Genomic DNA, 12,783 nt, shown 5'->3' on the forward strand with positions numbered 1-12,783 from the left:
GATTTTTCACTTTAATGACTTTACCGCTTGGTTTTAACATAATGATTATAAGTGGTTTCAAACTATTACATTACATGAACTTGAACCCGAATTTGAAGCTCGTACATTTTAAGATTTTCTTGTCTTGATTTAAAAAAATATGTTCATCTCAGTTTAATAACTGGAAATGCTGCTACAATAGTATTTAATGTAATACGATTTATAATTAAGCAAGAATTCTTCATCATAGCTTTACCTTTTAGCACTGTGATGTTTTTCTTTCAAGAAGAACATATGGCAGATGTTTCAAATGCTTTTTATAATTCCACATTTTTCCACCTGTCTTTAAAAAAATGTTTTAAAGGGACTAATGCTTATATTTGAAATGCAACACTTTAATGTTTATAATTCATTTTCATTTCATAAGTTTCCTGATGTATTTTTTTTTTGGAAACCTATGAAATACACATTTTCCTTTTTACCTTATATTGTCATTTTTCATTTCATGATAGCAGATAGCGGATAGAGCGTAAAAAGGGAAATGTAATGTTCGATGAAAATGACATCAATTACGATAATAGTAATAAATATACTAAAACTGGTGGACTGAACCAGTGTAGTAATGGTTTGTAGCACACGGTAAAACACAAAGTTCCGTGATGCTACCTGTCGTGATTTATATATTGTCAGACACTATCCGACACTCATTGTACTGTTAGCTCAAGAATGTTGTGGACAGAGGATTGTAGTTAATGTTGTGGACAGAGGATTGTAGTTAATGCTGTTTATGTAATGTATGTTTCCGACAGTCCAACACTAGTTATGAGAAAACTCACAACACATAAGTCATCTACTAATAGCATTTTAGTGGAGGCTGTGGTCGAATGTTAGATAGTTTCAGGTCAGTGCAGTGTGTGCACCATCATGTTGACTGCCAGTATTAATAAATATGAAGGTAGGGCTGGAAACGGTAAAATACGAAGCACTGATATGTTGTGCGTACCTACTTAATTTTTTGCAAACATTTTTTGCATAGAATATGTGTTCCAGGGTATTCAACACCATTGAACTAACTATCTGTTTTGGAAGGGCTGACAATCTATTTTGAGAGAGAAACTCAAAGGCTAAAGGCAAAAAATGAGTAGATAGCAGGCCTATGGCCTGGGGGGATCTTAACTCGGATTTTTACTCTATTCCCTTTTGATTTCATGACATACAAGGAGTTTGCTTTATCTTTTAGTCAGCACAATGTACATATGTATGTCAAAGAACCGACAATACACACTGGCACCATCTTCACGAAAGAGCACTTGTCCTGCTATTGTTTCTTGAGGTTCTGATACCATCCTCTCTCAGCTCTGAAGTCGATACAAATGTCCTTCTATGACTTTTGATTCACATAGAATGCATCTGCTGCCACCTACCGTACAAATATTTCAACAAAAAATTAGCATTGTTAAGACGATCTTCTTGTTTGCAATGTGTCATATTAATCACACACACAAACACGCGTACATACATACATACATACATATATATATATATATATATATATTACATGCAGATATTCTATGATAAAAAACTGTAATTATTTGTGTGGCAGCGTTGCTTGTATATTTTGTGAACAGATCTAAGGTATATTCCATTTAGTGCATGTCTTAATCCTGAACCACATGATGAACTGATCCAACAACTTCACACTTGGAAGGCTTATTGACTTCACCAGGGCCAGGGCATAAGGGCATAAAACGCTACAGAAGTTAATCAAATGGGGAGCATTAGGATAGTAACTCCCCAGTTAAATACTCATGTTTAAAACCCTTTACTTTCATTGACTTTTCACTCACAATAAGAAGTAACCAGACTCAACAAAAGTGGACACAGAATCAAGGTAGCAAATAAAAAAAGAGAACCTGGACTTCTCTATATAAGATAATACAAATATAAGACATAATTGTGAATAATGTGGAAGATGGTTAAGGAACTGAAATACGTTTCTCAGAAATATATTGAGACATTTAAACTGTCCGAGCTTTATCTTATGCACAATTTTTCAAACTTTCAAAATTAAAATGGCAAAACATACTATATTAGCTCTTCTATAAAAATGTCATTAAAGCCCAAAGTAAAGAAAGATATTCTGTGGCACAATCTAAAGGAACGTGGGAAGGCATAACCTTTACGACTGAATCACATGCATGATTAGCATTATATCCTATTAAATGCAATCATCATGTTATCATAGTGGAGCCTAATTAAAAAAGAAGTATTAGCAATCTGAAGTGTCAGGACAGGTAATTGAGGCTGGTATCAGTTGACTATCCACTGTGTAGAAACTATTTTTATAGGCCATTTACCAGACAGGGAAGATTAGCTCTGTGCCTCATTCGTGTACAATGAAAGGTAACTTTCCCAGTGAGAAACCTTAACACAGTCTAATGCTTTTATCACATTAATTCATAAGAAAATACATTCTATTTAACAAAGATTGATGTCTAACTCTCCAGTGGTTATGATCTTTAAAGGTCTCAGAGATAAACGAAAAACACTGATACTCTTTGGTAGGGCACAAAAAAAGATAAGGACAGACAGAGATGCCACTATGTAAATGTCTTTGAAGATGTCACACAGTGTGCTCAGTTCATCTTTGAAGACAGTATCTCAAAAATAACATAAATTGTTTTTTTTTCATCTCCTGCGCTACTAGCCGCACATCCATGTGCCAATTCTTCTTTACTTAAAACACTTCTAAGGAAAAAATAATAATGTTGCTTCACTTTGCAAAAATGTAACACAGGAAATGATTGTTTTCACTGTTTTATGATTTTTTTAACAATATTTTATCAGATTAATGATACATTTAATCTGTTAGATTAGAAATATGTATTCTTTGATAAAATAATTAAGGAGTGGATAGTATTCATATAAGACAGTCGGAACGGTATTTTATACAGCTTTTAATGTATTTCTTACTAAACATTAGAAGAGTTGAAGCCGTAAAGAAACTTTGTAAAACCAACTGCAGATTTTGAGTATAGATTAGTAAACATGTAGGAATTCACCAAAGAAGTAACACAGCCTGAATATACTTGGATATTATTTTTTGTTTAAAAAGTCATATTAAAATCCAGGTAAACCCAACATCTGAATAAATATTACTATTATTATCTTTTATTTATATAGTGCCAACAATCTACGCAGCGCTCAATACAATACATAATAAATAGGCTTTTAATACCAAACCAGAATACTCACTTAGGGGTAGTTGTGTGTTTTGGTTGTGGGCAACCCTAGGCCTGACCAGAAGGAAAGAGAAAAACTTATGTGTTGAAAGGAAAGGCCAGCTAGGCACAGACCTCCATAGTGTAACTGACATGGCTACAAAGAAAATCTCTGATCTACCCAACTGGCCTATTAAGCAGAGGCACGTGGGGCAACCTGTTTACCCTTCTGCCCCTGGTTTTTTGGCAGGAGCTTCTGGTACTCCAGAGCATTCAGCTTGGGCCAGAATCCACTACAAATTAGGTGCCAACACTTAGAGCCAAACATGAAATGCCCTGGTGGTAAGGTTCACACTACCAGTTAAGATACCTACTTTTAAAAATAGTATATTAATTTACAGTAACTGACTGTTGAAAGTCAATTATACATTTTTTTTATAGAAATCCAGTGGTAATCAATGCCATGAAAGTGTTTTTTTTTTTTTTTAAATAATCAGTGTTCTTACTAATGCCATCATCAATGCAATCATGTATTATCCTCAGATGAGCTCCAAAGACTGGAACAAGAGAGACTTGCACTCGAAGCTACTATTAGAGAGAATGAATTTCAAGACGGAAAGCGTGGATTCCGCAAGTTCTTCAATAAAACGTCCAAGATGAATATTACAAAGCAGTCATCTAAAAAGGGTAATTCTATTTCGTCTTTTCTGATTGGTCATTCCATCAAGACCCCTGTACCTCTCTGCGCTTTCAAACTGTCATGCATTTTCTCTGCCTTTCACAAGGTGAAACTACTATTGAGAGATATATATCCAACTCTAGGTTTTCACTTAATAAATATTTCAGAAGTTAAAGTAAAGAAAAGTTTGCACAAAGTCATTTCAGTTCTCTGCGTTTTGCAAACTAGGTACCCAGAAGGAAAAATATATGACCTCATCTAAATTAAAATTAGGGCCTGAAGAAATAGCAACATCATTTATATACATTACAAGCATTTGCACTTATGACTATTTATGTTAGGTTCAGTTGTCAGAATACTTCACCACTTAATAATGGGCTGTTTTTCCTATAGGAAAATTTGCATTTGGCTGCAAGGAAGTTTTAACATTTATTGCATTGTAAGCAGCTTTGTTTTTCCTAATGTGTCTACAAATAAATGTACTTATCGCAGAAATTATATAAAGCAAGTTTTGATTTGCTTTTTGTTGCTGCTATTCATATTCTTTGGTTTTTTGTGCTACAGTGTAGTGTAGTATATATATATATATATATATATATATATATATCTTGTTAGATAATAAACGTTAAAAGTTATTGTTGGAATTATCTAAGTCAGATTTTCTGTTTAAGTTTTTTTTGGTCCTGACAGACAATGGTGCTTTGGCTTATAGCATAGGTGCAGAGGCACTTGGCCAGGTAGAGTCATGCGGCGACTCAACAAACATAACCCGATGGCCTGATTCCATCCATTTTTTCGCATGAGCAGTTCCAATATCGTTGTGAAACAGTTAATTTGCATTTGCCTTTGGGGAGATATGCATAGCATGATGAAATCAGTGCTAGACCATTGCTAGAATAAATGATCTATGATATAACATAAAAGTAATACATCCAATAATATTTATTTACCGGAAAAGCAAATAATGGTGATGGTTACTGTGCATAGGTATCATTGTATTAATTGCAAAACAAATAAAGCTGGAATCTGTAGAAATCATATATTGTAGGCATTCATAGTAGACACTACAGAAATTTAAGGTACTGGTGATGTTATTTAGCAGTTTATTTATGACTGTTGATAACTTGCAGAATACAGGGTTTTATTGGCAATGGCCAAGTACCATGAAATGGCCAACTTCTGACACTTCAATTTATAACAGAATCCAAAACTGTGGGTCTATTCACCACAGTCCCTATACTCTGAGATGAAGCTCCTTCTTTTCATGGCAGAGCTCCATTACACTAAATTTCATATATCAAACTGATGCAACTGATGCAAGTCAGTAGAACATTTTTCATATCCATTTATTACAAGTTATACAAGTATTACAAGTTTAGATGATTGGAATAACCAAAGTTTTTGAGATCCATAAGATATAATTGCACCCTCAGTGTATCATGTCTAGCTGTTCTTCATGCTACCTGAGGTATAGCTGCTTATAATATCAGCCACAGTATTCACCTCATTGAGAACATAAATAGTTATGAATATAAACTATCTGGAATCTGAATTTTAAAAACCATAATGAAAAGAGAATCAAAAGCCTTAAAGAATATTATCTACCTTTCAATTTCAAAACCATGTCATGTTCACTGAAAACTGATCAGACATTGTGATTTTATCTAATTTTATTCCTGGCTAAAAGATTATTTCATTTGGTTGGAGATACACAAATATATGCATTGGATTTATGATTGTGCTGTTGCATGTATTGACAGAGTCACTGAGGTAGATATGTTGTTACACGCTGACTGATAACAGGTCTAGAGTCAGCTTGTGAATTCTTATTTATTCTATAAAAGATAAGAACATTTCAAGCAAATGATGAAAATCATTTCTGCCTATCATCAAAGTTCTGCTCACTTCGAATCCTCTTCTGTCCGGTGCTTTCCATTCCTCACCATTTTATTCCAGACGTCCACATATCCATCTACCATTGATCTAACCCCCACATTGTACACAACAATGCTTCTCTTTCCTAGTCACACATTATCCCCATGAACCTGCCAGATACTTTACTACATCCCCATCCCTCTGGATCACCATCTCTATACATGGTATTGTATGAATTCCTGCCCTTCTGTTATATTTCCACATTACTCATCCATTGACACATCACCTCCAGATCACTTACTACATCCCCACCACCACATCTTCTCTCTGCATCATCTCCACCATCTCTCTTCCTCCATTTTTACAATCTGCATCCCCACCTCTCCCTCGACAGCACACCATTGCACACCCTAGGCTGGGTTTTCTGTGAAAAGACAACTGCACCCCCTCAAAACTAATTAGACCTTCACCTTAAGGCTTGGCCACCATGACCAACATTTCCTATGATGACGAGGCCATTATATGTATAGATATACTTTTTTATGTATCTCTGACAAAAAAATGTAAATTGTGGTAGCTTAATTCCATTGAAAAGCTTAAAGGCTGTTTGAAGTTATACAATAGAGGATGGCTTATTTTAATATAAAGGGTGCATTATTCTATCTGCATCAGAAGATTACACAGATATTTTTCTTTTGTCCCATAATTTGGTCATTGATAATACATACCTTGAAAGTGACAGGTTTCTTCTACACTACAAGTGTCTGTTTGGACCTTGTCCATGGTCCTAATGGGGTAACAACTGCACACTCTCTAACAAGCTAATTTTCAAAGAGCAGTTTATAAAAGAAATAGAAATAATTAGATAGCAAGCTTGTCATTTAATACATGAAAACTAGCCATAACATAAATAATTGACATACATATTGAATAACAGCTAATGAAATCAATGTAGATTTCACTTGCACAGCATGTGTAAAAAAAAAAGATGTGATATAAAAATGAATACGCTTTTATCTCAATAAATGCATAATTGTTATGTTATAGAGCTTTAGAGATCTCAAAGTATTTTTGAAAACAATAGACCTTAATCCCTTTTGGACCAATTTTCATGGAACAATAACTCAGAAAGAACATTTCTGTTTGTTCAAAAAGCTTTGGGTTAACCAGTCTGAGGTGTTTAAACCAAATATAAAAATATATCACAAAGGCTCGTCTACTTTAACAGATATTTAATAAGAGACAAAAACACAGTAACATACAATAAATGAGTGACAGCCCAACATACAATACAACACTTTCCAAGACTAACCTGCAACCTAAAGGTCCAACATAACCCAGCACACCACCGATTACCCCATCCATGCAGGATGGTGGGCAGAGAGAGACTGAACTAAGATTTTGCATTCAACAGGCATATTGAATCACTGTAGGTGTGCCCTCGTTAACATATCAAAAGACATGTAACACAGGAAGAGTTCAAGTGGCTAAAACATTGACAACAATACTTATGTCACCACACAGTCAAGAGGCTACTAGTCTGTAGACGTCATATGTTCAGTATTTCAACCAGAATAGTGGTGATTTGGAATCTGTGAAGCACAAGATACAATTAAGTGGAATAATACAGCGGAAATTTGTGCATGCTGTTTTAATGCTTCCAGGATCTATGGTTATAAAGGTTAATTTTCTATTCAATATATTCTATATTATATTAATGTCATGCCTTGAAGGAGAGCCCTGTGATTATCATTGCAGTGTAAACATTGATTTAATCATTTTGTTTTGACAAATGTTCCTATCTTTAAATGGCAGAAATGTCCATGAATGTCTATGCTAGGATTTCTAGAAAAGAAAAGTCAAACAATAAACTTGTGAAATATCCAAATGCTACTTTTGGTTTCATAAAAAGATGTCAAAAACATTGTGCACAGAGATCCTTTAAAATTCTCAATAGCATCATCACCTCTCCCATTAGCTTGCTTTGTGCAACATTGAACTTATCAAGAGCGGCAATTCTCAACTCTTACCATCCACACGACAGACCATCTATCACTTTAATTGCTCTCTGAGCCACTGAATCTCCAGCAACTCTCTAGTAGCAGATGAGGCACTGGTACTAAGGACTTTTTTTTGTCCTATTAAAGCAGTTTGATGCACAAAGCTTGATTTTTTCGCTGCTTCAGAAAGAAAAATAAAACATGGAATAAAGACACATACACAAACATATTCTGCTGTACAGTACTGTGGAATATGAAAGGATTATAGATTATATGATAGCCAAAGATTAAACACTGAAATCACAAGAGGGAACATCACACCAGGCTATTACTTTACAGTGAGGTTTTTTTACTATTATTGATTCCCTAAAAAGCCTTATTCCAAATACAAACTCTTTTAAAACATGTCTATTCTTTCTATAACACAATACCAATAGTGACAAAGACAGATGAACAACCTTAAAGAATAAGGTTACAGCAGTGCTGTGTCTGTCTGTCTCCTTTTAAGTATGCAGACAGAAAGCAGACTGACAATTACACTTTGTTTTTCGATGAAAGCATTGCAAATGTCTCATTTAACCATGCTTAAACAAGAATTCATAAACATTCACAAATAATAATTCACCATGCTTTGTATGGTGACATTCAACGTGTAGTGTGTCACAATCCAATTTAATTTCCAGCTTAGAGAAAATGTATTTTTATAATGGCTCGCATGCTGTGTCTATAATGTTTAAGCTAATTTGGTTTCATGTTTTGACAGTGAAGTGCAATATCATTTTTATTTTTATATATTTCAGATGTCAGCTCTTCTCCGCCAATGCATGTGGGGGAGTATAATCAGAGACTGGCAGAAACCAGTGAACTATTTAAAAAGAAACAAGGGAAGGGTACAATTGATGTCTGGTGGCTCTTTGACGATGGAGGTAAAATGAACAGGAATGCTTATACATATACCTTTGGTTTTTAAAGAATAGCAAAAATGTGTCCATTAACATCATAAAAAAGGATGAGAAATACAGTGTAGACATTGTTAATGTTGTAAGTGACTATTGTAGCTGGGAACGGTTGACTTTTAATAGAATATGATTGGCCCACAGAGGCCCTTTATCAGTAACCATCACTCCTGTGTTCCAATGGCACGTTATGTTAGCAAGTCCAATTTAATTGTTACACAGCTAGAAGTGTCCTTGTTTTACACAAAAACAGCTAAGTGACCCCAAACTTTTGAATAGAAGTATATATATATATATATATATATATATATATATATATATGGATTTATAGATAAAAAAAACAACAACAAGAAAAAGTGTACAATGATGTTTGTTGGCGCTGTAATAATGGAGCTATCTTGAACATCAATTTGTATGTGTGTATCAGGGAGAAAAAAAAGACAGGATAGGCAGGTAGGTTGGATGGATAGATCAAATAAATAAAAGGATTTGGTGTCATTTAAAAGTAAGGTTTAGGGGACCACTTCATCCATAGTTCAGAAGATTATTGGTACCACAGTAAAATTCTCAATACTAGTACTGCATTAATTTAGGGGATCCACAGAATGCTTTTTTTGGAAGTTATTCAGGGAATAGTTTAAGGTACAAGCCATTTCTGCACCGAAATATTTTAAAAAGGGATTGTAATCAAGCAGATATTTTAACAAAAGCACAAGTTCATGGTTTTTAAGTATAAAACTACTCATATGCCCTGTAACAAAATGCAAAAAAGTAATAGAAATGGAGGGATGGCTTATGTGAGTGTAATGGTATCAAATAATGAATTGTATGTAATTTGTTCCTTGGTCTGTGGTATCCTCTGTATATATGTATTCGGCAGATGTAAAAATGCAGGTTATGTTTCAGTCTTCCAAACATTCGAATAACATTCATTCCCTTTTCCTGCATTACATTACTTGTCGTGTGCCAAACTGTATTCACTTTACCGTGGGATATGTGGCCTTATTCAAACAATGAATGGTTAAGCCAGTGATATATTTATAGTTAATGCTATCCTAGGCCTATCCTATGAGGCCTTGTCATGGCCTAGGAGAAAACACCTACTTGCAAAGTACACAGCAGAAAAGGGAGCTAAGATCTGTGCCTCTTCCGACATAGACCCTTTTCATAGGCTTCATATGATGGCATACACAACTTAAAGAATTGAGATAAAATCATGGCTTTCTATTAGCTACAAGCTGTGCAAGGACAACAATGGACCGATGGAGCTTCAATCCTTTATGTACACCATGTGACAATGCTTTGTTGCATTTTAATTTCAAGAAATTCTGTGAGTGTAAAGTGAACCTTTAACATAAACAAATCCATTTTTATTACACAGGATTGACACTTCTTATTCCACACATTCTGACCCTCAGAAAAAAATGGAAGGATTGTAAATTGCGCATCTTTATTGGTGGAAAAGTGAATCGCATTGAGGATGACAAGTTGATGTAATTATGCTTTTTTGTGATTATTTTAGTAAAACTTTACCGAGAATATAACTAGCGGGCATTCAATATATTCCCTATTATCCCTATATTCCTCTCTATAATGCAAAAATCTTTTTTTATTCTACATCATATACGTGATGGGCTGTCAACAAATAACCTGTATTAAGTATAGATGATTAGAAAAAAATATCAAGAACAAACATTTCTAAAGTGTATTAAAGCTTATTTTCCATATAATACTTTTATAATATATAGTATAATATTAAAATCATGATCCCAGATACACACAAAACAATTCATTAGTTCATATTTTATGAGAAATCTGAAAAAGATGTAATTGTGTGATGTGACGAATACTGGTTTCCTATAAATATTTGTTACCTCAAGTATGTTTCCTTTTAATCAACTATCACCTAATCATTATATTGTTAAATTGTTATTTTGTCATTTCATGGTCTCAATAAGCCTTTTTTTCCTTTTGCAGGATGGCTTCGCTCTTGAGCAAATTCCGAATTAAATTTGCAGATGTTTATATTGTTGCAGATATTAACACAAAGCCAAGCAAAGAAAGGTATAAAGCACCCTTGTGTGTATACACGCGTGTTATGTACAATATACTTTTGCACATTGGGCTCAATTTGGTAAACCATTTTTCTAATGTGTGCCCTGGAAGTGAAATTATTTACATGTATGATTTTAACATACGTTCTTCATTTCATTCAAAACAGCATTTTAGATGGTCATTGAATCAAGCACAATATTGCTATATAGCTATGCAGCTGAGCTGTCTTTGCATAGAAATTTTGTGCTTCATTCTTCTTAATCTACTAGCCTCATAAGGCACAAGTGTCAAGTTTTTTTCTGCAGTGGCCCAATTCATCAGAAATGTATGTGTGCATAGACACACACATAGTAACATACCCAAAGACTCATGTTCAAACATTAACATACCCAGACACACACATTAACCTACCCCAAGACGCATGTTCACACACTAACATACCCAGACATATGTTCACACACTAACATACCTAAAGACATGTATTCACACACTAAAATACCCACACACACACTAACATACACATACACACACTTTCACTATCATACCTGACACACACATACACACATACCTACACTATCATACCCATAAACATACCCAAAGACACATGTTCACACACTGACTTATCCTCACACACACATACACTATATGGACAAAAGTATTGGGAGACCTGACCATTATACCAACAGGGACTTATAGGACATCACATTCTAAATTATAAGACATTAATATGTAGTTGGTCCCACCTTTGCAACTATAACAGCTTCCATTTTTCTGGGAAGGCTTTCCACAAGATTTAGTTTTTTTATCCCTACTCCCGGAGCATGCTTCAGTCTATCTCATCGAGGGCAATTGGAGGTGATGGTACCGCTGCAGATCTCATGCAGGCTACACCTTGATGTCCGGCGGGCCGCGTGTTGGACGCCCATGTCATAGGGTATTTCTGAAGCATAACTTAAAAGTGGCATCAATGGTTAGAGAATTACCATCAGCTTTAATACTATACACATATATGTTTTATATATCCAGTAAAGAAAATATATTTCATTTGAATTTGTTGTTTATTGGAGAACATTTTATGTAATGAGTCCACAAAACCTAGATTTCACAAAATAAGTTAGCAAGCCTTGCATGTTGTTGTAGTTGGAAATTCTTTGAAGAGATGATTGAACCATATCGTCTACACGAGAGCTCCAAAGATGTACCCACTGCTGAAAAAATAAGACGAGAAAACCCATGGAAAATTACAGACTCAGAGTTGGAAATGTTCAAAGAGAAGGTATAAACATATTAGCAACAACAAAAATTATCAAATACAATAAAAGTCTTTATGGCGTATATGGGATTGGCAGCCCTGAAGGGTGGCGGTATCTAGAATAATATTCATGGATACTGTTCTATTCATCAACAGTTTAACTGTGTTGCTCAATGATGTCTGTGGAAGGATACAATTTTGATAACGCTTGTTCATCTATTGGAAAGCAGAGAGGAGAAGGAGATTTACTCTCTTAAAACATTGTAGGTTAGTTCCAGGAAACATACCAATCCATACAAAAATATTTCCACAATATTTTGCGAAGTTGGAGGAGATATATTTTGCAGCAAAGAAATTATTTGCCTGTAGCATTTTTATATCCTAAAGGTTAAATGTAGAATACTAATAATGCTGATTATAGGTAGCCTGCAAGGACCAGGAGTGATATTTTTTTACCAAATTATATATGGCAATGTACATGTTTCAGTTTTTTATTAATACAAATGCATACAGCTGTATTCCACCAAGAGAAAATGTCTGCCATCTGAAGAGGAAAGGAAGCCTTTCAGGTCCCAAAAGCTTATGTAATCAAAGCTTGGTATAATTAATAAAATATCTGATGTTTATTCACAGAGTTACCGCCAAGTCAGACTTAATGAGCTTTTACAGGAAAATTCTCGATCAGCTAACCTCATTGTTCTGTAAGTATGACCTATACCTTACAGTTTGGGAGGTGAATGTTCTTATGATTGTTTTAAAAATACTT

The 12,783-nt window shown here is 34.5% G+C and overlaps 1 protein-coding gene across 3 annotated transcripts in view; it reads left to right on the plus strand.

Annotated features, from left to right (window-relative positions):
- Nucleotides 1-12,783, plus strand: part of LOC149297819 (solute carrier family 12 member 1-like) — a 42,824-nt gene that overhangs the window by 29,555 nt on the left and 486 nt on the right. For all 3 annotated transcript variants that reach the window (XM_089488338.1, XM_089488336.1, XM_089488337.1), the window contains exons 20-25: nucleotides 3,744-3,900; nucleotides 8,562-8,680; nucleotides 10,092-10,203; nucleotides 10,688-10,774; nucleotides 11,906-12,041; nucleotides 12,651-12,718. In XM_089488338.1, the coding sequence (XP_089344464.1) occupies nucleotides 3,744-3,900; nucleotides 8,562-8,680; nucleotides 10,092-10,203; nucleotides 10,688-10,774; nucleotides 11,906-12,041; nucleotides 12,651-12,718 (679 nt within the window). The remainder of the gene's footprint in view (nucleotides 1-3,743; nucleotides 3,901-8,561; nucleotides 8,681-10,091; nucleotides 10,204-10,687; nucleotides 10,775-11,905; nucleotides 12,042-12,650; nucleotides 12,719-12,783) is intronic.

This window comes from Sceloporus occidentalis, unplaced genomic scaffold, assembly GCF_023333645.1.
Source record: "Sceloporus occidentalis isolate IW3139 unplaced genomic scaffold, rSceOcc1.0.p SCAF_37, whole genome shotgun sequence".
Lineage (NCBI taxonomy): Eukaryota > Metazoa > Chordata > Lepidosauria > Squamata > Phrynosomatidae > Sceloporus > Sceloporus occidentalis.